Here is a 23,712-nt window from a genome sequence, read left to right on the forward strand (position 1 = left end):
TACTGTTGACAGTATTTGGAGTTCTGTATTTGAAACAGAGTGTTATTTCTGCATGAGGAGCTCACAGACCGCTGGCAAGGTCATTACAATTAACTCATGCATGCTTATTTGAGAAATCTAAGTGGTAATACTCATTCTTTTGTAGAATTTTGGGTTTATATGTAAAAGACTTGTCCATTCTTCTTAATAAAGCTTTGTTTTTTGTTAAAAATATGAAAAACCGCTACTAGTAATAGAGACCTTGAAATACATGAAAGAACACATAATGCAGCAACAATAACAATAAGCTCAATATAATACAACAGTGGCAAGTATTACATAAAATTGAAATTATTTCGATTTCTATCACTGCAACAAGAAACCTTCTCAATGACCAAGACAAATTTAGTACAGTTTTGCACAGTTTGAGCAATGTGCTTTGACAGGGAAAGCAAGCCCTGATAGATTAAATCACTATTACCAATCATCAATGAATACACAAGGCTAATAGATCTATTGATAATTTAGTAACCTATGCAGAAAGCTTACAAGGATGGATGAATTTCTGAGTGAGCCTTTACATATAAGGAAGTGTATTTCAGGGTATCTATGAAACCACTGAGGTCACACCAGAAAATAATGTGATTACTTTTCTTTCAGAGGCTTCAGTACAGGCTGTTTCCATATCACAGGAGAAAAGGGCAAATGAAAAGGCAAATATATAGCAATAGAAGTCATATCTTAAAAAGATATAGAGGCAGCTGGAGAACAGTTAAGGGCTACAGAAGTAAAATAAAACAGACAAAAATAAATCCAGATAGAATTTTTAAACATATGAGTGTTGATTCTGAGGTGGGCTCTAATATGAATAGCTTTTTTTAAAAAAATATATATATATATATTTTATTTTGGAGGATACAGTGACACAGTAGCACAGGAATAATGTATTATTTATAATGGACACTAGAAAAATTGACATTTGGGAAGGCCACGTGAAAGGGAAAAAAAGTGAGAAATGATGGAAGTATGGATGCCAGCTCAGAACAGCAGTTCCAGTAAATGTGTGAAACACTGCATGGGCAGCAAAAATCAAACCCAAACTGTAGACTTGGGCAGGAATTTTCTGTGATGGTGAATTTGTTTTTAAAAGAAAGTACTAATAGTCCAAAATCAGAATTCAGATGACTACAGTTTATCCTGAAGCATAAAGCACAACTAGAAAGTTTGGAACAGGATAGGATAGTGCTGTACTGAAATCATCAATTCCTTGAAAAATTTGTAACTACTTTTTGTTAAATGTAAACAAGAGCTTTCTTTAACTTTTCAGTTCATGATAGTGTGATGTTTTACTTATTCATCCCAATTAACAAATAAATAAAATGTTAAAATATCTGAATTTTCTCTGGACAGTCATTCTGTGTATATTTCTTTTTCATACATCTGCATTTTAATTGAAATAGGTGAAAAGTTGTTTGGGGGGTTAAAGTAGTGTCCATATTAAAGAGAATCAAAAGGAAGATTAAAGCCTACAAGTTAGGAGGATACAACATTACACTTGAGGATGTTCCTCCTCCTCCTGTGTCTTCAAGTATTTATATAGAAAAAAACTCTTCCAGAACTCCAGTTTCCCACACCACAGAAAGAAAGTGCAGAGACAGAAGAGACATTACAGATGTTGCAATACCTACATAGCCTGAATGAAGGAGACATCTTTCCTTTGGCAGTGGTGAGGAAGAAGAACATGAGTCAAATCCCAACTTCACTTGCTTTTTTGTGCACCTTTCAGGCCACTTGGTCCTCTTACACTGTAACTCCACAACACTGAGAACAGCAAGGAGAATTCTCCACCCAACTTCTCTTGTCTGTGAAAACCCTGAATGACATAGCAATGCTAACCAGCTGAAAGCAGGACAGGGAAAGTGCTTATGAAATATGTGAAAGCAGATTTACTGTGTAACTGCATGTTGGCAAGCTTGAATACAATGCTTTTCTGTTAAGTCTCACTTGTCTTTGTAGGTTATCTGCTGGAACTCCTCCTGAGTACACTTTGCTGTTTTTCTCTGCTCACAAAAACAGTGCAGTTCTTGGAACAGACAGAACTATTTTCACTCATTTATTTATTTGACTCTAGTTTATCATTTATCCATCAAGCGACTGCAGTAATTCAGCTGGAAAATTTAGTGCATGTGTTTCCACAGGTACCCAACTCCAATCCACTGAAATTGTGTCAGAGGTGATGCAGGAAAGCCATTTCTCTAATAACAGGCTTTCTGCATTAAGCAGTCAAATCTTGTACCCAGAAGGAAATGTATGGTGGAAATTTTCTCATGTGCTTTTATGGCAACTGTCTGCTTTCACATACAGCTGGCATCCTGTGCAGGCTCCACAACACAATCTGTCTTTATACTGAGTTCACTGTATATTTTTTTATTTTTAAATCTGCATACATGTGATTATTCTTTCCAGGATTATCTTGGATTTCAGCATTTGAAATCTGGCAACTATATAATTACTGAGAAAGGCTGCAGAGATTCTGTATTATCTGTACACATTTATATTTCTGCTAATGTAAACTCCAGTTACACAGAGTGATTGCTATCACTAGCAGGAAGTACAAATTTAAATTTGCTTTGTTGCTAGGGCTAAAATAATAGAAGGCAATGAATTAACCATGACTGCTCTTATTGGTAAAGTTAAGTGTAGGGAGTGTTTATAGCACAACAGAGGTAAAAAAAAAAAAAAAAAAAAAAAAAAAAAAAAAAGCAAGCCACTTGAAAGCATTTCAACTGAATACAGAGGAAGAAAAAACAATAATGAAAGACATTATTTTTCTCCTTTCTAACCTGCTGGAAACGTACCAGAAAAACAGCCAAAATTCTCACAATAAATGATGTGTCATATGTAAGGAATTTAATCTGAGCAAAATATAATAGAACATTAAAAAAAAAAAAAAAAAAAAGTAACATGCTGCTGTAAAAAGCTGGAGGTTGAGGAGCTGTGTATGTTAACTGTAAATAACTGTTTGAAAATGTCAGGTTCGTGGTTCCTTTACTAGCCATACTTCCTGGGTGTTGAACTACATAAAATCAGCACCTAGAACATTTCACCTTCCTCACTTCAATTCTAAGTATGTTTTTTCATACTCTTCAGTCTTTTTTTCCAACTGGAATTCAAGGTTATAAAATACATCAGCTATCAATACAGTTTTATTTCAAAAGGGTAAAGCAAAAGTAGAATTTTTGAAGTACGGAAAACAAAACAAAGGAATGTTGGATTCCATAGGTTATCCTAGCTGAGGAGTCTCTGTGAAGGCACAAGCCAACACATTTAGTGAAATAACAGTGCCCTCTAGTGCTTTTATTAAGCACATTGTTCAAACTTCTTTTTAAACAAAGAAACACAGCAAATCACCACTTTCCTTTTAAAAAAGCTGTAGCATCAAATGGCTATGTTTATCAGTTCAGATCAGAATTATTTTTTCTAGACATTTCTAATTAATATAGTGAAAAAAAAGATTTAATACATGCATATATACAAGCAACACTTTGTGATGTAATAATGTGAAGGAATAAGGTGTATGATTTCTGTAAATCAAAATACCTCAGAAATATTATACTAAATAAGCATGGAATACACTTGCAGGAAGGCAAAAATGAGAAGGAACATGGCACAGTATTCATACACAATTTTGAGAACAGAGCACGAGCCATCCATTTTCTAGACCAATAATTTCTGATAAGAAGCATCTTACTGAAAACTACGTTATATTGATACACAGTTTCCAGTCTTTCTTACAGTCTTAATAGTACTTACAAGTGAAGCAAACATGCAAAATATCACAAAATCCAGAATAATTACTAAAGTTAGCTCATTATCTGTGACTCAGAGGTAGATAAAAGAAAATTCAGCAAGAGACAAGCTCTTGATGGAATATTAATGTCTACTTTGAACAACACAGTTTCTGAAATATTACATTTTCTTTGCTATAAAATTTTGGTTTTCCTAACAAGAAATTTATAAATCCTGTTAAAATATACTGCACTGCATTTATTTTCCCAATGGAAGGTGAAATTTGTGTGGAATACTGAACAATCGGGACCAGGTGAAAATATTCTCCAAGCCTCTAACATGGAGATCATTAGTTCTGCTAAACCTCTGTAGTCATACTGTACAAACTGGGCTGTGGCTTCTGCATGCCAGTAATACAACTCACGTTCACATAAAGTCAAGCTTTCTTTGTAAGGTCCTTAGAGCTCCTTTATTCCACTAGCAATCTTTTGGTATGATATTGGTCCATTCTGTGTTCTTATGATGTTCTAAAGTTGTACTTTACTATGCAAGACTACTACTATATTGCCATTGTCAGGTCAATAAAGAAAACTGCATCTCCTGTGGACATATTAATTATTTTCAAATTTAATATTTCCTACGATATTGAAGTGCAAACCCTTGTTCAGGTTACCACTCTGTAGTGATTCTCACTAGTTTATAAAGAAATTACTGTACTTACTTTTGAGATCTAAATTTCTGGCTCCAGCTGTGCTCTGAGTTGTGATTTTTGTGTCAATCTTTACAGTGTGGAGATTGTTGGTATCCCTTGATATCATCACATTATGCCACTGGTTGTCATTCAGAGGTTTATTAGAACTTCCTTTGATGAGATTTGCACCATTTCCCAAGTCAAACACATAGTGTAAATATCTGCGAAAAGAGAAAAAAAATGGAAGTTTCCTTTTCTTTACATACCAAGGGGGAACTAATTAATTAATTTGTCCAATATTTTCTACTTCCTTGTTCTTCTCAGCAGTGGTGGTAAAACAGGATGATAACACTTCCCCAAATGAGGAAGCAGCCTTAAGTCAGAGAATTTCAGAGAAATTTAGAGGGGCTGAGACGACGTCCCAAGTTTCTGGAAAATAATAAGCACTCTTTGTGTCAAGAAAGAGAGAGAGAGAGAGAGAGAGAACACAAGGAAGGCTATCAGCTTTGGGGTAAATGTTATTATTATACCTATTACTTATTTTTCAGGCATCTAGCGTCATCTAAAAGAAAAAGTCACAATAAAGCACATGAAGTGTAACATGAGGAAACATTCATCAGTCAGAATTACTCAGTCAGATAAAGATTTGTACCCAGAGCTTTCCTTTGTTTTCCTCCTGTCTGTATATTTGGAATAGCCTGTTTTTATCAATATGCCAATCCATACGTACCCTTTTACTAATTCAACCACAATGAAATCATTTCCATCGCCACTGTTATAAAGTATCAATCCATCCAGAGAGGTGGTTTTGAACTGGAAAAAAAGGTGCATAGATGTATATGCTTGTAATGTGGCCAATGCGACATAACTTGCTTTTGTTTTAAAGGTTACAGGGTCTGCTATGATGTTTCTGAACCCAAATCTTGCATTTAGCTCACAATAATCGATGTCTCCATTTTTACATAAGTCAATGTACGCCATGCCATTAAATGTAAGGCTCTGTAGATGCCCAATGAAATTAGAAGGCACAGAAGACAGGTAGCGGCGTTCTGTTATTATTCCAGTCTCTATGTTGTGGAATTCCAGCCGTGTGTGATCACCAGCCATTTGACCTTAAAACAGTAATGAGAAAACACAGATTAGTATTGGAAATAGGAAGTCAAAAAGCACACCTCATGATTAAGCATGATCAGGAATTCCACACTTTTCAGATTGTGCAGGCCAATTCCTGACCCCAAAGAGGACTTTAAAAAAGTCTACTGGTAACGATCTGAGAGTCTCTTCACCAAGTTTGTTATGTTTAGATAAGACCAACAACAATACTTCTACACTGAACAATAATACCACAGTATATAGTTAATCAGATAATTTGTTTTATTCTAAGCAAAAGCAATTAACACAACATTAAGAAGACAAATGTGAATCTAAGAAGAATTCTAGGATTTCATGGAATAGTGTAAGAGTCTTGGGGATGTTACTCTATATGCTTTAATTAAAAGGGTATGATTTAGCAGAAAGGATTCCTGTTTAAGCAGTCCTAAGTACAGTAGTGCTTGCCTGCTGCAAAATCCCATCATGAAATTGTGATCAGAGAAATTGTGAAAGTAATTAGCTTCGTATGTGGGGACAAAGTAGGGAGGTGGCAGTCATTGCCTAAGCGATGTGCAAACCTGAAGGAGTGCAGTAAGGACATAGCCAAGTGTCTGTTGCCATCCTGAAAACAGCAAGGAATTTGCTTACATCAGAGAAACCACAAGCCTCAAAGGTACCCCTGGGTCTTTCTTTGTCATGTATAGCAAAAAGTTTAAAATTTTCCAACTGTACAGCTAACCTGAAGGCAACCATCAATGCTGCCAGGGCATGCTGTGTACAGATCAGTACTTAAATTTGTTATTAATTTATCCTACATCCAAAATTTCGTCCACTACAGAGCTCCGTTTTTTAAGATTTTTTTCCAGGTTCAAGAAGTGGGACAGATGTACTGGCATAAAGTTGTTCCATAATGTCCCTACAGTTGCAGTGCAAATTGTTGATGGCCAAGCTCCCTCTGCACTGAATGAACTAAAGTAAGTGTGTGTGAGCTCTGACCCTGAGCTGGATGTGCTTGGCAGTCATGCAGAAAACTGTGGCATGCTCAGACTGCCATAGCTTTTATAAGCAAGTGCATGCCTGTGTGAATAGGGCAGCTATCAAGGCAAGGTGAATGTAGATATTTCAGCTTTGCCCAAGGGTACAGATTCACAAATTACTTCAGTTACATAGAATAATACCTTAGGACCTTTCAGACCACGCACACACACAAAAAAGTAGTTAGTGATTTATGATAAATATTTTCAAGTATCTTGCTTATCATCAGGATGCATTCTACATGATTTGTAATTTTACTGATACCACTGAACACCATCAGTATCTTAATGTTCAGAAGCAGCTTGTTGATGTTCTTGTTTCTGAACATCAGTTCTAAATATATGTTTTCCTCTGATATATTACTGAAGGTGGATTCTTCCTTGCAGTAACCAGTAGTAAGCTGTCTTTAACAATGCCAGATGTATAACCTTCTGCAAGGCCAATAGCTGTACACTGGATCACAGCCAGAGAGAGCTGAAGAACAAGTTTTAGAGGAGGAACATTATGTATTCCAGTCTTATATCACTTCAGATGGCATTGCATAAATGTAATGGCAAAAATCCACTAAACTTTGGCCTGTAGCACAGTATCCTCTCTACATTTACTACCTTAAATGTATTTTTTTTCTTCAGCACAGTAATAAAAAAAGTCCCAGAAATCTGGGCTCACATCCCAACTCTCCTCCTAACATTTTAGTTGTACAAAATTGCCTGAGACTTTGTGCTTAGAATTTGGGTTCTTCTGTGCTATTCTTATGTCAGGTGCATATAATGCACTACCTGTTGTAATGCTATGGAATGTGGATGCTAGTGAATTCCTTTTCATAATCATAAGCTAGGTATCCTTCCCAACATCCAACTATGGTGACCTCTTTCAGTTCTCATTCATTTCCAGAAAAAAAAAAAAAAAAATTAAGTGCATCAGTGCTGCAAGCATTTAAACTCTTTTCTGCTGAGTAAAATTATCAAAACCATCTGGATGACTTATAATGAAAACTAGATATGAAAGACTGTTTAGGCATGCATAAATTTATGCATTTGTCAACGGTAAGAAGGAGTATGCAATACATGGACAAATAGGAAGGACTTCATAACCTGAGAAAAATAGAAAGTCAAGCTGAATTATTTAATGGCTCCTCTTCCATCTTAAGCTCTCTGGACCTGACAACCTTTTCTAAACGAGAAAAGAGATGGAATAAAAAAATGAAAACAGTCCATGTTGAGAGGAAGCCAGAATTCTGGGCAGTAACTCTGTTTTTTCTTACCTTCACTGTAAAGTGATAATAACAATTACCAGGGTATATTTTAAACATCTTTCTGATTGTTGGGACATCTGAAAAAAAATCTAAGCAGCTTAATGTAAGGGCAATCCACTGTGATATGGCAATGTTTCCACTAACTTGTTAGGGAATCCAAAGTTCCTATGTGTTAACTTGCGTCATAAACATTTGAAAATCTACTAGATGGGAGTAAAAACCTAAGCTGGTGAAAGGTTGGGCAATATACTGTGTTGAAGGATGGGGAGGGGGAGAGGGAGGGAGAAGGGGAGAGAGGGGGAAAGGGAGAGGGAGAAGGGGAGGGGAGGGGAGAGGAGGGGAGGGGGAAGAAAGGGAAGGGGGACAGGAGGGGAGGGGAGAGGAAAACAAAAGAAACCTGTGGATGCATGGCAACAAGAATTTGCCAAGAAGAACATGCAATGCTTTTGGTACTAACAGAAAATTTCCCATGTTACCAGACTCACACATTCCCAATAGCCCCTTCTCTCACACCAGTCCCCTTCTGACAGATGAAGGAGGACATATGCTGGCCCTATAGCTTCCTGCAGGGATTTTGGGAAGATTTTGTCCATCCAAAGTACTGGGACAACCTTCTCCCTTTGGGTGAAGAGAATTAAACATTTGTGGATTATGCACACGAAGGCAAGAACTGAGAATGATACTGAGTTAACAGGCCAGTTTCTGATACACACACTGGCATCTGGAAAGGATACAAGTGTTGTACCAGAATTTGGATACTCAAGCAAAAGTTTTTCTTGATTAAGAGGCAACTGAAGTGAAAATACTCACTGGCTTTAATGTGTAGAAACATCTAATTTTAACTGTGCTTATCCACAATGGAGAATTATTAAAAAGAAAAACAAAAACGTACAGTCCTGCATTCTTTGCTCATTGCTTCACTGACTACACTTTATATGATAGAAATCTTCCATTTTCATCATAATCCATCAGACACATTTTCAATTTCTAAAGCTGTACTAAGCAGTTTGGGACTGATTCCAAAAGAAAAAGAGTACTTCTTGGTGATTTTTTTAAATCTGCATTACATTTAAATAAAAACTTTACTATAAGGAGCAGAGGAAATTCACATTTAGACACTGTATTTTACTGCATTCCAAAAAGCCTCCTCTAACTAGAAAGTGTTCCCAAAGTAACTTTATTATCTGAGTCACCAGTTGAAGCAGCAGAATGATGCTATATGTAGTTCCTTCAGTAGTATGTATTTATATTCACATAAAGAAAATGAAAAACTGTGAAATAACTCATTTAAACCATTTACTTTCTCGGGAAAATAATACAAAGGATCATCACATACATGGAATAAATTTTTTCTTCACCTTTGGAAGACCTATTAGTAATATCTGATTCTAGAAAATGTATCTTTGCAGCTACATGGACACATCCATAATTATTCTTCTACCAGTGATACGGTCTTGAGTATCTTTTGGGGTGAAAAAGGACTAAAGGAGGTGCTTTCCTTTTAAAAACCATTAACATTTTTACCATTTTAACAAAGCCAAAAACTAGTGATATATCTTATTCAAACATGAAAGCAAAGTAAAATACTAAATACCTAAAACAAAATTGTACTATGCAAGCAATCAGAGCTAGAAGCCAGATCTGATGCTATTAATAACACATATGCGAGACTTTATAACAGAATAACCTTCTCTATTATCATTTCTGAGACAAAATATGAACATATTTGTAACATCTACTAGCATTCATGCCTTTTTTATTCTCACATCAAACTGCAATTCTAGTGTTAGAGAAAAACCTGTTGCCTAGCACACAGTCATTTAGAACAGCTGATGCAAATCTTAAAAACATGACAAAATATCTTTCAAATATTTCTGAAATTCCCTCCTACACCAATAGCTTAGAGTTTAGCCTTAATTTAAACTTAGTATTTTGGCAAAAGTGTTTACTTGCCTTCTCATTAGTGGTGTATCAAATGATTTTTCTCCAAAAAGGAGTACAAAAATACCTGTTTAAGTCAGCAAGAAGGTTTTCATCGATTTCAACAGCAGTGCTAGAGTAACATAAATGTTAAGTCCAATAATGCACTTGTAATAATAGCATTTCAAGGGGCACTCAAGAAAAGAAAGCAAGCATCTTGTTACTTTCAGACGAAGGCATTTTACTTCTGTCATTTTCCCTTTGTGTTCCCCTCCCCACCCAGATAACACAAAGTCACAATGTCATACTACCTGTCATGGCCTGCTGGTCATCCACCATTAACTTTAAACTTTTTCCTCGTCGAACCACACGCACTGTGTGCCACTCATTGTCATTGAGGTTATAGCCAGCAAAAAGGGTTTCTGGACCTTTGCCTGTAGGATATGCCAAACAGTCATTATGCAATCTCTAAATCATTTTACATGTGAACCTCACAGAGAGAGAGAAAGAGAGACTGGCTGGGCAAATGTTAAAACTCACCAAAAGTCGTATTAAGCAAGAAAATTAACAAGTATAATCAATTCTCAAAATATAGAGCTACTATGTTAAAACATTTCTATTCTCAACTTAACTATATAAATGTATTATACACACACAATAAATTAATCAGGTTGTCATAAATAGGCACAGTCAACATGGATTTAGTTAAGCATTTTTCAGTCATGAGCAACCCTTTAAGAAATAGGATTACTGCAGCCAGAAGGAAAATTTAAGCATTTAAATTGAAAGGGTTTAAAACACTGCATTTCTGATCCTTCATTAAAAATAGTTTGGGGGAAAGGTGTAGGCAATTAATGTGCTTGTGTCAAGATTTACTTCGTCTACCTGGCTCCTCAGCCTATGCTGATTCATCTGGATGTCTCAGAAGATCACCTATTACATTATTATCTAGATGATTCTTACATATTCATACAAATATTTATATTCAGTACCTTGTCATATTAGCTGGCCACCAAATCATACTTTCCTTTTTCACTCTGTGGATATGTCTTCCTGTAATCTATTTTTGTCAGCAGTTAAACAAACGTTTTTTGAACAAATATAGTGTTTGATATGGCACAATGTATTTGCAACAACTTAAATACTCACTGATATCTAAGAAAGAGAAGATGTTTAAGATCAAGGAAAAATCTCTGAGAAGAAAATGGTTATGGAAATAGCTTTTCCAAGGCAGAGATAAACCTTGCTTTATGTTTTTCAGTTCCTATAACTTACTAAAGACTGATGAAAACAAAAAACCGAAAAGTATAACGAAATAACATTTTACAGGAAAACTTCAGGGCTGCACTGACTCAGGCCATTAACTCCACTAACATTTTCCAGGTAACTATATTCTATGTCAACAGCTTTTCAAAAAGGGATATGTCACCGGTTCTGAAACTCTCCCACGTTTCTTTTCAGATTCCTTTCCAACTAATACAGGCTAACTGTGATGGAAGGGATTTATTAATAGATTGGAATACTATAGGATGTTCTCAGAAATCAAAACCAGTCAGCATGCAGGACTGCATGGAGCAAAAAAGCCACTAACAGCTTGATGTGGTTATTCAGTGTACATGTCATTTTTTTGTCTGAAACTCTTTTTAACATCATCTACCAGCATTTCTTTTAATTTATGTTTGCTTGCTCTGCTTTTGTACACAGAGCAGTATAATTGTATGTTATTTTGAGCCTGTCAAGATATCTTCTGGAATAAAAACACTAGCTACAGCAAAGGCAGCAAGATTCTAATAATATCATGTTGCCTTCTCTCTATGCTCGTGACTAATCCTCATATTTGCACAAGGTTAGGGAAAGGGTGCAAAGCCAGCAGAGAGAGATGCATGCGTACTCACCAGTGTCAGCTGCTTGAACTATGTTGCTTCTTTGACAAGAGAAAGACCAGTTTTGCATAAAGCTTAAGCAAGTAATATTCTTTTTGGATACAGTGATATAGAGGTAATAAATAATGGTGTCTGAGAAATTTTTATTATCCTATATCTTACTGGGGACTTCAGTTGAAGGGATTTTAAGCTAGATTTGGAAGACAATGAATAAACTTACAGTAAATCTTCAAATGATATCAGTAAAAATTCCAGTGGAAATAAAATAGTTCATTTAATGTTACTAAATACGTTACTCCTTCTTCATTTATTGGTCAAGCTCATTTTTTGTTCTACTTTTAAGGAGCTGAACTACTTAATCTCCCTTATTTCACATGGAACTTAGAGACCTAAAAACATTAAAAAATTATGATTACAGTCCATATTAACAACCCTCTATTGTCTCCCATTCATGTAAAAGAGCCTTAGTGTGTATGAATATCAAATCCTACTGGATTGTTCACGCTCACAAAGGCAAATATGTCTATTACCTTTTAATGGTTAGAGACTTGTATGTTTTTCTTGTAAAATTAAATGCATGTATTCCCAAGTTTATTTTCTCTGCAATCACCCTCTGAATGATAACTCAGATGAGAACTACCTGTGAATTGTCTTCACTTGCAGAGCATGCAATCAGGTACGATGCATGATGGCAACAATGCACTTACAGCATTTCTGGCCTTTTTAGAGCATGCTTTTGCATAAAAGTAGCAAATGTGCTTGTTAGCACTGTTAGGACAAATTTTTCAAATGGTTAAGCAAACCTAGGCACAGAAACTCAAGGAGATCCTTTGTTACCATGCCAGGACTAACTAGAAAATACTTATTCTCTTAGTAAGCAATGCTGGCTAACTCAAACAGTTTAAATGAGTACTCTTCAGCAATTTTCAAATATATTGAATTTTAATTTAGAACATAGTATTATTCAGGTCATAATAGTTCAGATACTTTTTTTGGCCTGGTTTACAGTGCTTTAGCTTAAAGTGAATTTACTGTAAACCTCAGTCCACTAAAGGACTGACCTGTCAGTCTTAAAACTTTACATGGATCTGATTCCGTTTACTCCATTAAGCTCACGCTGCCAGAAAGTGCTGATGTATTTAAGAAAGAATTGATGTATTTCTTTGTGTCTGGCATAGGAAGAAACAAAAGAGTCTTACTTTAAAAAATTCCAAACAAATTTTCTTCCTGTGTTTTCTATCTGTTCTTATGTGTCTCTAATCCAAATGTATTCCCCATGCTGTCCTTCCTCAGGAACTCATTCCTCTCTTTCTAGATAGGACAGAGTCCATTTGTTTCATGTACCCAGCACTTACTGACTCTCTCTGATATCAATACCTTAATCATATTTTAAACTTCTCCTTTCAGAGGAGGTTGTAACATGCAAAAATTCACTAAATATCTCCTCTTGCTTAAGTAAAAAAAAAATATATTATCAATGTCTATTCACCTTTCAATATATATCCATCTATTTCTTTTTTAAAGGCTTAAATAACTACAAGATTTTATGTATGCCTCCAATAAGTACATAGTATCAAGCAAACAAATATAGGCATATTTACAGATCCCATATTTGCTCACAGGCCACCACACCAGTAAAATCTTCACATCTATATAAAAGCATTTGTAATTGCTAATACAAAGAACTTCTTTTTTTCTTCATGGGAAAATGCAGACTGTGCAGCCAGATGATAGAGGTACAAATCTTGATGATGCAATTCATTATGAATCTAAGTACTATAACCAGGTCTGAGGACAAAAGGTTTTCTATAGTCATTTGAATGTAAAGTCCCATGCACCCTAAACTGTATCCTTACTGAGGCAATCAATGAAGAGAATTATTTGGTTCTAGTTTAGCTTACTTTGGTTTTGTCGCTTCAAATAAAAAAAGAAGAATGAACCTCCAAAAGAAAAGCCTAATTTTTCAGTGGGCTAAATGTTCCAAATATTCTCTGGAGATTCCTGTTCTGTGTACTAGCTCGTAGGGAGCCTGTTCAGCTCACACATCCGAAACTATTTGTTTGAATCAGGGTGGGAATTATTGGCTCCTATGATATCATCAAACACCAGCAAAAACATGTACCAGATTTACTTGAATTATTAAATTCTATGATCAAAAGTAGGTAGCAGTAATGAAATATCAAAAGAAAGGCTAATTAATCAGAGACTTGGAAGGGAGACTGTATGATACAGGGAATGCTGGACCAACCTACTGAACTGCACTTGTAGAAAAACTACTTCCATCACTTTACTGGTTAATGTAAGAGACCTTAGTGGTTTCAGCCAAGTTTGCTAACAGACAAGTATACATGTCATGACAGTCAATATCAAGTAGCACTTTCATTTTGAATTTGAGGAAGCAAATGGACAAGCCTGGAACATAGAAAATATTCAGGAAGGATTCCTCCAGAACCAGATGCTGAGACACAGACAGATAGGAGAAAGCCTCTTAATCTTCGTTATCCTTTCTATGGTGGTTGGCTGCAAAATCAGTTCTGGTCTTCTGACCCATCTATTTACAAATCTTAATTTAAAAAGTCAATTAATACACTGAATAAACTGTATTTTAAATGACTGCATCTGTATGCATCATCCAGCAACTGCTCAACTATGCATGTTTCTTATTAATAGAAAAATTTAGTTGCCCTTTAAAGATCAACAGTGTGTATCAGTTTATCATTTAAAACAAATTGGCATCAACCAGAGAAAGTCATATCATAGGCCAAAGAAATTTTTTCAGCTGTATTCTCTTCTAGACACAGATACTTCCACAAGAACAGTACATTTGCTGAATCATATCAACAAAACATATCTGCACTTGATCCCCATGTTCCAGCCCACAGTAGCTTTATTAAAGGGAAAATTGCCTGTGGCAATTTAAGTAATGCATTGTAAATTTAACAGCATCCTTGTTACATTTTAAAACAAAACCAGAGATTTTGGAAACTAAAACAAAGCAAATTAAAGGTGCTAACATTTTTCATTAGCCTACACTGCAGTTGTAGAATGGGTTTTCTCACATCATTCTGAACAACTGAAATAATATTAAAACTGTTTCTGCATGTGCACTCATCTGGAAATGCAGAAAGCTAAGAAAGGTCAAAAATTCTGTTGGCTTCCTTTAAATGAGCAGCCCACAAACAGACTGCATTTAATGCTGATATACTCTACCAGTAAGGAAAGGCAGCATACATAGTGAATGGTCCATATAACCATGTGAAAAAAAAAAGAAAGGAAAGTACTTCAACTGAATACAAAAGGTTTTCTACAGTCTCGTCTGTCTTTTTTCTCTATTTTCTGGAAACTTCTTTCCCTGCTCACAATCTGAATTGTTGAGTATCTCCTCTCTCCCCACATTCTCTATCTACTGCCTCAAGGAGCTTCTAACTTGGGCTCTACAAGGCTTATACCCATCCATTAACGTCTACAGAACTGTGAGATAGTAACTGTTGTTGACACAAGTATTTACATGCTCAGTGGATCAAGTCTGAGGGACAGAACATACACAAACCTACTTGATTAAACACTTGGTTTCTTGGCGACTGCTGAAAAACATGCTAATGATAAACCACTTTTGTGAAAGTCTATTCACTATAAATAGTACTAGAACCACTACTTAATTTCACCTTGGTGGAGAAGGAAACATCAGAAAGCAGTGAACTTCTGAGCTGTAAGACCTGGCATCTTCCTTGGCATCAGACTTCACTGCCATATCAGTTATACATAGAATACACATATGCGTGTTCAAAATCTGTAGTGTACTTTGCTTGTTAATAACCAGGTATATATTAGGTTTTATATCTTCTGAAAAATAAGTTTTGAAATTGCAATCACAGCTACATGAACTCAAAGCACTTGAGAGGTTAAGCCTGATTTTTTTACTGCATTAAAAAATGCCTAACCTAGCTCATTTCTCAACACAGTTCTCAAAAACATTTATTGTTAGGAAATAGTTGCATTTTAATGCTAATGTTGTAAGTCACATCTAAGTAAGTGAAACACAAACAGCCCTAAGGACAGTTATTTTCCATCTTCTCAGAAATAATGAAATAGAAGTATCTTTTAAAGGCTAAAAACCAGAAGCTAGCTAAGTATCTGGACTTTTAATAACACTGCAGTTTCTCTTTGAGCCATTCTCTAAGGATCACGACTACCAGAGAAAACGTGCTAAAGGTACTAAAGGCTTTATTAATATCCTAAGGCCCTGGACAAAAGAACAGTAAAAGTCAATGATCTTGGTTCTTGATATTTCAGTTCACTGCTGAACACATTCAGGCAAGTTTTTAGATACCACGTAAAACTTGACAATTGACTTTGCTATAGGTAAGGTGAGTGCAAACCTTCCATGCACAATTCTGTGCTAAATAACTACAAATTTAATGTGGGCTTCAATTCAAGATTATTTCCTTTTTTTTTTTTAACATGCAGTACATTCAAAGTGCACTTGCAGATATAATACAGCACTACAGAAAAAAGCTCTAAAGCCATAACCTGCCTTGAATGATGTTATTTTTTTTTTTTTAAGCACACCTAAACATTAGAACTTTGAACTGTACCCAGCAGATTCATTTCCACAAACCACTTGAGTGGCTTTTAGTAAATCATAGTTTCTTCTTTTTGACTTAGATTGGCATTGCTAGAATGGAAGATTACAAGATTAATTTGAATACATTTAAGAATTTTGCTTTATCAAAATAAAGTACAGAATTACTACTTTAACATCTTCAAATCAACATCTTCAGCTTCATTTCCTCTAAGCTGCTGCAGTGCATTAGGAAAGCAGCTGTTTCAGAAGAGGTTTTCTCATCCAGCTCCCCAGTTCCCAGAACATCACATTAGATGAGCCTGGAGAGATCATCACCTAAATCCAGCAGCGAGAGAAACGAGTCAGAAAGTTCAGCCATTGAGGAAAGAAGGGACCTAAAGAACCTGGACAGAGACACTGCATCAACTCACCTAGATACACACAGGCACTGAATAAATCAAATTGAGTTGACAATCAAAGTAGGCTTTTATTTATTTATTTATTTTTAACGATGATTCCCTGTTTTGGGAGTCAAAAAACAGTGAGAATATTCCTCTAAGCATCTGAAGCAATGAAGAGCAAAACACCTACCAACTTCCCTTTTCTTAGCAACCACCTTTACAACTTTAAACACAGGACCTCAGCTCTTAGAAGAACTGTGCTGTTTCCTCTCAACCTAAGAGATCTGAAGGAGTTCAGAACTTGGAAGAAGCATTTCAATAGGAGATAGCTACCTAACTAACTTTCAAATTCTGGTCCTTAATCACTGATTCTTCCTTCCTGATCCATGGAATTGCTAATAAATGCATTAAATACTACAAATAGGTGTGTAGTCACCCATACTAGATCTCTCAGTGTTTTCTAATGGTGGAAGAACCTGTTATTAAGAATAAGCTACTATTACTACCATTTCCTATGGCTAAATCCACCCTCTTTCTTTCCTCTTAAAACCAATGGAGTAAAAAATCGTTACTGGACTTAATTAATTAATTAATTTCTGAGAATTCAAATATGTGAGGTGCTTTGGTGATGTTATCACAGATAACTGGAAAGAGGAAAGAGCTTTCATCAGAAAGCCTTTCTAATTTTGACATTGACTGTGCCCATTTATATCAAGCCATGAGTGTCAAAACTCTAAAGTACATTTTAAAAGATAGTACAATTTAAGTATGCTTCTCAATAATTTACCTTTTTTTTTAATAAACAACATTACCTTTATGCTTATGCAAAAGTGAAAAAACAAAACAAACAAAAAAAAAACCTAGATATTTCATTTTATCACTACATCTTAAACATGGTATTTTAGAATAAGCAGAAGGAAAAAACAAACGGACTGTGATTTTATTTTAAGAATAAGCTCCTCTTTATTTACAGGTGTCTTCATCCCAAGGCACAGCTATTATAAGCTATGTAATAACTAAATCTCATACTCATTTTGAGTTTGTTCATTTGTTTTTTTAATGGAAATGCTACTTTGTAACATTTTGCCTATTTAAGTGTAAAGAGAATACAGTTTAAAGATTTGCAATTGTTGCTTTTATCTTAAATCTTTTTAAATGTCTTTATCATCATGGATCAAAAACCAAAATTCCTTGAGGCTGCTTACTCTTGGATTCTATGCCTATTCTACATAATTGGGATTAAAGTAAGAAACATTCGAATAGACATTTCAGATTATTTTCAGAAATTAGATATAGATGAATACAGAGGGTGATCTCTGTTCTATAAACAACAGCCTCCACTGACTTTGATGGATATAGGATTGGTCTCTGATTTTTCCAGCTTATACAGCTGAAGACATACAAGTTTTAGCCTTCTTTTTTCCTGAACATTCCTAAACTATATCACAAAATATACACAAAAACACTTTTGCTGATTTGGGTATTTTCTCATTACTACTGTCATGTCATTTATAGCCCAGAGTTTGGCCCCTGTGAAGTGTCCTCACTGCAGTGTAATAGTGCACAATTGATTGCTTTTAGACCTTTTCAGCTTTCGAAGAGCCACCACTCTGGCTGCACAAGACAGTGTGTCCAGGAGTTAGGATTCCCGATGTCCTTGATATGGTAGACAGGAAAGAGCACTTAGTGCACTGGCAGTAGCATGAATATAAAGATTTAAATCTTAAGATTTATATGCTCCAATATTATTAGAAGTGTAAATGACAGTTCTTCAAATATTTCTTATAATGAAAAGACTGTTTTTCTTTCAAAATAAAATAGTAGATGATATCATAAACGTTCTTTAAACATTTCTTTCAATTGACAGAAGTCAGGTCTAATATTCCTTACCTGTAAGAAACAAATCTGAAACAAATCTACTAATTAGCAGGGAACTTCTCTTCCCTACATAAATAGGATTTTTCAGAAATACTTTTTCAGGATTCCTGAGCCCAGAATAAGATGTACAAAAATACAGATACTTATTCCAATCAAGATTTTGTTGGGAACAAAAGCCCTGAACTGTCTCTGACACCGCTTACGTTTGAGGCTATTTCAGACAACTTGCATATGTTCAATCTGGCATTGTATTAAAAGAAAACTCACAGCAAGTCTTCCTGCTTTCTTACTCAGAAGATCAATGCATGTTTCTTTCCTATAAATGAGGCCTTTTTTGGTAACACTAAGCTGCATTCTGTATCAAGTTTTTCATGTTGCACTCCATCTGCTCTTATTAGTTTCCAAGACACGAATGTAAGATGGCCAGCTTAAGCTTTAGTTAACTGTGACATGTGCAGTAATGACCTTTGGTTTTACTTTTTACTGTGCATTTTCAACTGTTTGAGAATTTCATTTTGCAGTTATGGCTGGTCAAGCATTTGCATTCTAACAAGGTACACAGTCAAGCACTTTTTGCGGTCTTTTATCTCTGGGCTGTTTTTTTGCTCTTTCTCTTGCATTGTAGTACAAAACTAAAGCACAAGAACACAATGACTTTTACAATTGAGTAGATGGAATTGATTTCAATGTTGAGAGAATATTGCAAATGGGTTTTTTTGCCATTTGTTATCTCTTAAGAATTGTGTGCAGTGTCAGTGAATGACAGCTTTATTATTGAAAAGAAAACCCAAGTCAGTTTCTTGACAAAAGTTACTATTTGCAGTTTCTTAAAGCACTCTCTGTTTCTTGATTTATGTCATTTCATGAAATCAAGAATCCATACTGTAGTCTTTTCTAGCTAGTACTGTTTTATTCATAGCTGATTAGCTTGTCAACAGACTTTCCAAGTCTGTCATCTGTAAAACATTAACCGGAGCTGCAACAAAACTTCCTCCTCTGATAACCGGTGGTGTGTACAGCTGCATTTTTCTCTCCTAGGGAATTGCTTTCAAATTTTCTGTAATTTTATGTAGGAAAAGCTGCATGAACCATTCATATTATAGTGGTAAGCACAACAGAAATTCAGCAGGTAATCTTCAAATATACCTTCAGTTTGAGTTCTAAAATAGAATTCCTTAGATGCTGTAAGCATGCTGTCTGTGCTTTGTATTCTTCATTTCTGATCTGATTTCCAAAGGTCATCCATAAACAGCTCATGGCACACGAGTGAAAGATGGAATTGCTGACTTACCTGTTTGATCATTCTTTTCCAGACAGATTTTACTATTTGTAATAAAAGACTTAAAGTGCAGAGACAAAGAATGACAGAGAACTTCTAACTATTGAAAAGTTATTTCCATATACATGCACTTCACTCCTTGGAGGAAAATCTTACAGAAAGCAAAATGAATGAGTAATAATATTGGAGCGGAGGAAGGAGGAAGAAAGGAAGAAATAGTATTAGCTACGTTAACCACAGCTTCCTTTTTTTCTTTAATAGCTTTTCCTCATTCCACGTCTCGGTCTTCTTCTTGTGCCTTGTTGCTTCAGTACTGCCTAGACAAATAACTGCTGCAGAATTCTTTGTATGCTTCCCAAAGGGGACTGCATTTCAGAAAGCCAACTTTATCTCGATGTCTCAACTCAACAGAGTAATATCTCCTTTGAAGAGACTTGTCTGATGGACTGAGGCCTAGAAATCAGCTGTAAGGGAGCATAAATTAACCTCTTGACATGACATCCAAAAAAAGAAATGTGCTTGGATGGAAACTTTAACAACTACCTGAATATAATTTGTTAAAGTCATTGTCAAGAAGAGATAATAAGTAAGCATTTATGTGGTTCCAGTAATAAGCTACTGAGTGCTTAAAATGTTATGATAGATGTTTCATGCATTTTAATAGACACCAAGGCAAAATGTGCTAGATACAACATAAGTGTTCTTAATATAGGAAACTGCTCATCAGTGACATGCACTAGGTAGAAGCTTTTAATACTATTAGCTCTTCAGTAAAGTACATTGAAAAATGAATTACTGTTCTTATAACATTAATGAAGAGTAATATTGTAGCTAAGTGCTTGCTTAGACTTCTTCATCAAGGTTAAACTTATGCAATGATGACTGCAGAGAACTGAAGCAATGATAAAATAATCCATATTTTCAAAATAGTCATACAACTAAAGCTAATGCATACTTATATCATATTTTCTGCAGGTAAAATAAAGAACTGGCCAACAAAATGCCACAGATGGCACAGAAACTGAATCCTGAAAACTTTTATTTACACAAATAGTCAGAGAACTCTACTTCTGCATTAGAGCACTACACATGAAAAGACAAAGGCTCTCTGCGCATGCACTTTTTATTACTTTCTGTAATCAGATCTCATAGATCTTAATGTTGATAGAGTAAAACGATTGCTTACCAGGGATTTATGTCAGACTTCCAGCAGTAGTAATGTATCAGAATCATCTTAATTTAAGCTAAATTTCTATTTGGTAACAACTTTTTTCTTCTTTGAGCAGGAGGTAGTTGAATTTTCCCTATGCAGCTCCATTCTTTTAATCAACCAAATTGAGAAATACAATCTGATCTGATTTCCACTGCAGTCAGTAGCACTTCTAATAATATCTCACTGTTCTATTCATAATATTAATTAATGAGAGAAACAAACTTGGCAATTCACTTTACAATACTCTAGACCTACTGCAATGCTCAACAATTGTGTTAGCGCTAACTAAACAATCCATTCAAATCTGATTCCTTCTAATTCCAGTAGATTATCTTTTCTTGATCTCTTTCCTGCATCTCCAATGCATTCATTTTTTCTTAAATAAAAGATCCCACCCAAACCGTTATTAGATAAATTCTTCCCAACTATGCACTACAGTTGTGAACATGTGATGTGTTCATCAGAAGAGCAATGTCTACCTGCAGAGAGATGGCAATTTGTTTGGTTTTCCTTGAAAAGTACTGGAGATGTGCACTGCAGAAGTGATTCACAAAGGCATTCCATTTGGAAAAAAGCCCTAAGCATATTATTAATATACTTAATTGATTTGTGAACTAAAATATTAATGATTTTAGCATATTGTTAGGCAGATTTGTTTGGAAAAAAAACTCCAAGATTTTACTAACTGAAAAAAATGTAATCCAATAACAGAAAGATTGCAATATTTTTTCACAGAATTGTAATTTGTAAGCATATTTAAATGTTTTCCACAAAGGCATTAATAAATGAGCATTGCAACAGCATTATTCTTTGAAAGAGTTCTAAGCAATGAAGTGAAAAATGAATAAAGGTATTTATAGATGAAATTTGATAGCATTTCCAATCTACATTTAAAGTTAGAAGCTTCATCAACTGTGCAGTGCTGAGTTACAGTTATTTTGCCTTAATACAGAATACTAGCAATTATTTTCTTTTAAAAAAGCTGAAGACCAAAATTTTCTTTTTAACGCCTCTTGGCATTAAGTAAAAAAAATATTCTCAATGTTAGGCACATGCAAAGCAGAATTCATCAACGGTTTACCCTAATTATTTGACTGGTTTTAACTGTAAATAGCCTGGATTTTTACCTTTAGTTTTTACTGAATCTGATTACAAAGTTTAGAGAGATGGAATACAAATCATCTTTTCACCAACAACTATTCTTCCATTAAATACTGTTAAGGACACAATAGTGCCTTTGCCAGATGAGACCAGAAGGCCAGCTACACTTTCTGCAGTATTACGCTTTCAGTAGTGACTAATAAAAGCTTGGCCACTGAATTGCCACTGTATGGTAATTACTAGTCTAATAGTTACAGATTCTAGTGACTAACATCTCATAGATTTCTGAGGTACATTAAGTACCTTACCACATGAAGTGTCTACGTATTTCAATTTCATACAAATCAACTTCTTGATTTTTTTTCTTAGCTGCATAGTCATATCTTTATAAAAATACATTTTTCCTAGCTTTCTAGCTTCTCAACGTACATAAGTCAATCCATACTTGGAAATCACCTTGTTCCAATACTCCATACTTTTCTCACCTGAGTTTCTCATGTGAAACAAACTAAAAATGTGCACAACATTCAAGACATGCTCAACGACTGCAAAGTAGCCTGAAACTGCTTTCTCATCTGATCTTACCTCCTTTTCCTGTAGTTACTAACATCCTTTGGGACTTCTGGTCAGTTCTGAGCACTGGGCTCTTTTACAAAGGCCATTTCCAATGACTGCACAATTTTGTCAGCCCAGTGCTAACAGAATCCATTCTAACCATTAAGGTTATCTTTTCTAGAACTACTTTGTACATTCTAACATTGAATTCTACCTACTGTTTTACTATCCGGTCATTCAGAATTCTGAAACTCTTCAGAAAGCTTATGTGCAGCTTTATTTTTATTATTACTATTTTCCTATCTTATCAATCTGCAAACAGAATAATAGAATCATAGAACAGTTTGGGTTGGAAGAGACCTTTAAAATCATCTAGTTCCAACCCCCTGCTATAGGCAGGGCCACCTCCCTCCAGACCAGGTTGCTTTTCTCCTCTTTGCCCAGTCATTTATGAACATGCTAGTTCCTGTGAGACCATGAATAACAGAGCTTTACTGTGAGTTGACTGCCACCAAAGACCAGTTTATTAGCATGTGCCTGACATCACATGAACTTTTAACATATTCTTCTCCAGAAGAAAAAGTATTAAATAAAGGATGTGATTTAGAGATTGTTCTTGGTAGGCTTATGGTTGAACCTGGAAATCTTGAAGGTCTTTTCCAAGCTAAGTGATTCCATGATTTTACAATAGCAACAGTACTCCTGAAGAGAACATAATTGCTCACTATGCCTCTGAGAATGGATTATAATGCACACCTTCTGTCATGACAAAAAAAATTGGGAGCTTAATTTAAATCACCAGTCCTGAAATGTGATTAAGTTTTCCTCATTTCTTATGCTGCTTAGGAAATTCTCAAAAATAGAATAAGAGAAATTTAGGACCTGCTGTTCATTAAAAGCTTGCTTTCCAATGATTCTTCCCATAAGAACAGTGGAAACACTGAGTTTACTGCCGAAGTCTTTTTTATGAAAAGATTGATAGGACTAGTATGAAAGATAACTCCTTTCATATAAGTCTGGATTTATTAATTCTATTAAATCTATTAATATAGATCTCACACATCCCAAAGATTGCTC

The 23,712-nt window shown here is 35.2% G+C and overlaps 1 protein-coding gene across 19 annotated transcripts in view; it reads right to left on the bottom strand.

The window, feature by feature from the left end:
• NRXN1 (neurexin 1) overlaps nt 1-23,712 on the bottom strand; it is a 641,583-nt gene that overhangs the window by 342,978 nt on the left and 274,893 nt on the right. For all 19 annotated transcript variants that reach the window (XM_090134782.1, XM_090134781.1, XM_090134773.1 and 16 more), the window contains 3 exons: nt 10,073-10,195; nt 5,190-5,571; nt 4,490-4,680 (listed from right to left, as the gene is read on the bottom strand). In XM_090134782.1, coding sequence (XP_089990908.1) covers nt 4,490-4,680; nt 5,190-5,571; nt 10,073-10,195 — 696 coding nt within the window. The remainder of the gene's footprint in view (nt 1-4,489; nt 4,681-5,189; nt 5,572-10,072; nt 10,196-23,712) is intronic.

This window comes from Phasianus colchicus, chromosome 2 (genome assembly GCF_987193195.1).
Source record: "Phasianus colchicus chromosome 2, bPhaCol1.hap1.1, whole genome shotgun sequence".
Lineage (NCBI taxonomy): Eukaryota > Metazoa > Chordata > Aves > Galliformes > Phasianidae > Phasianus > Phasianus colchicus.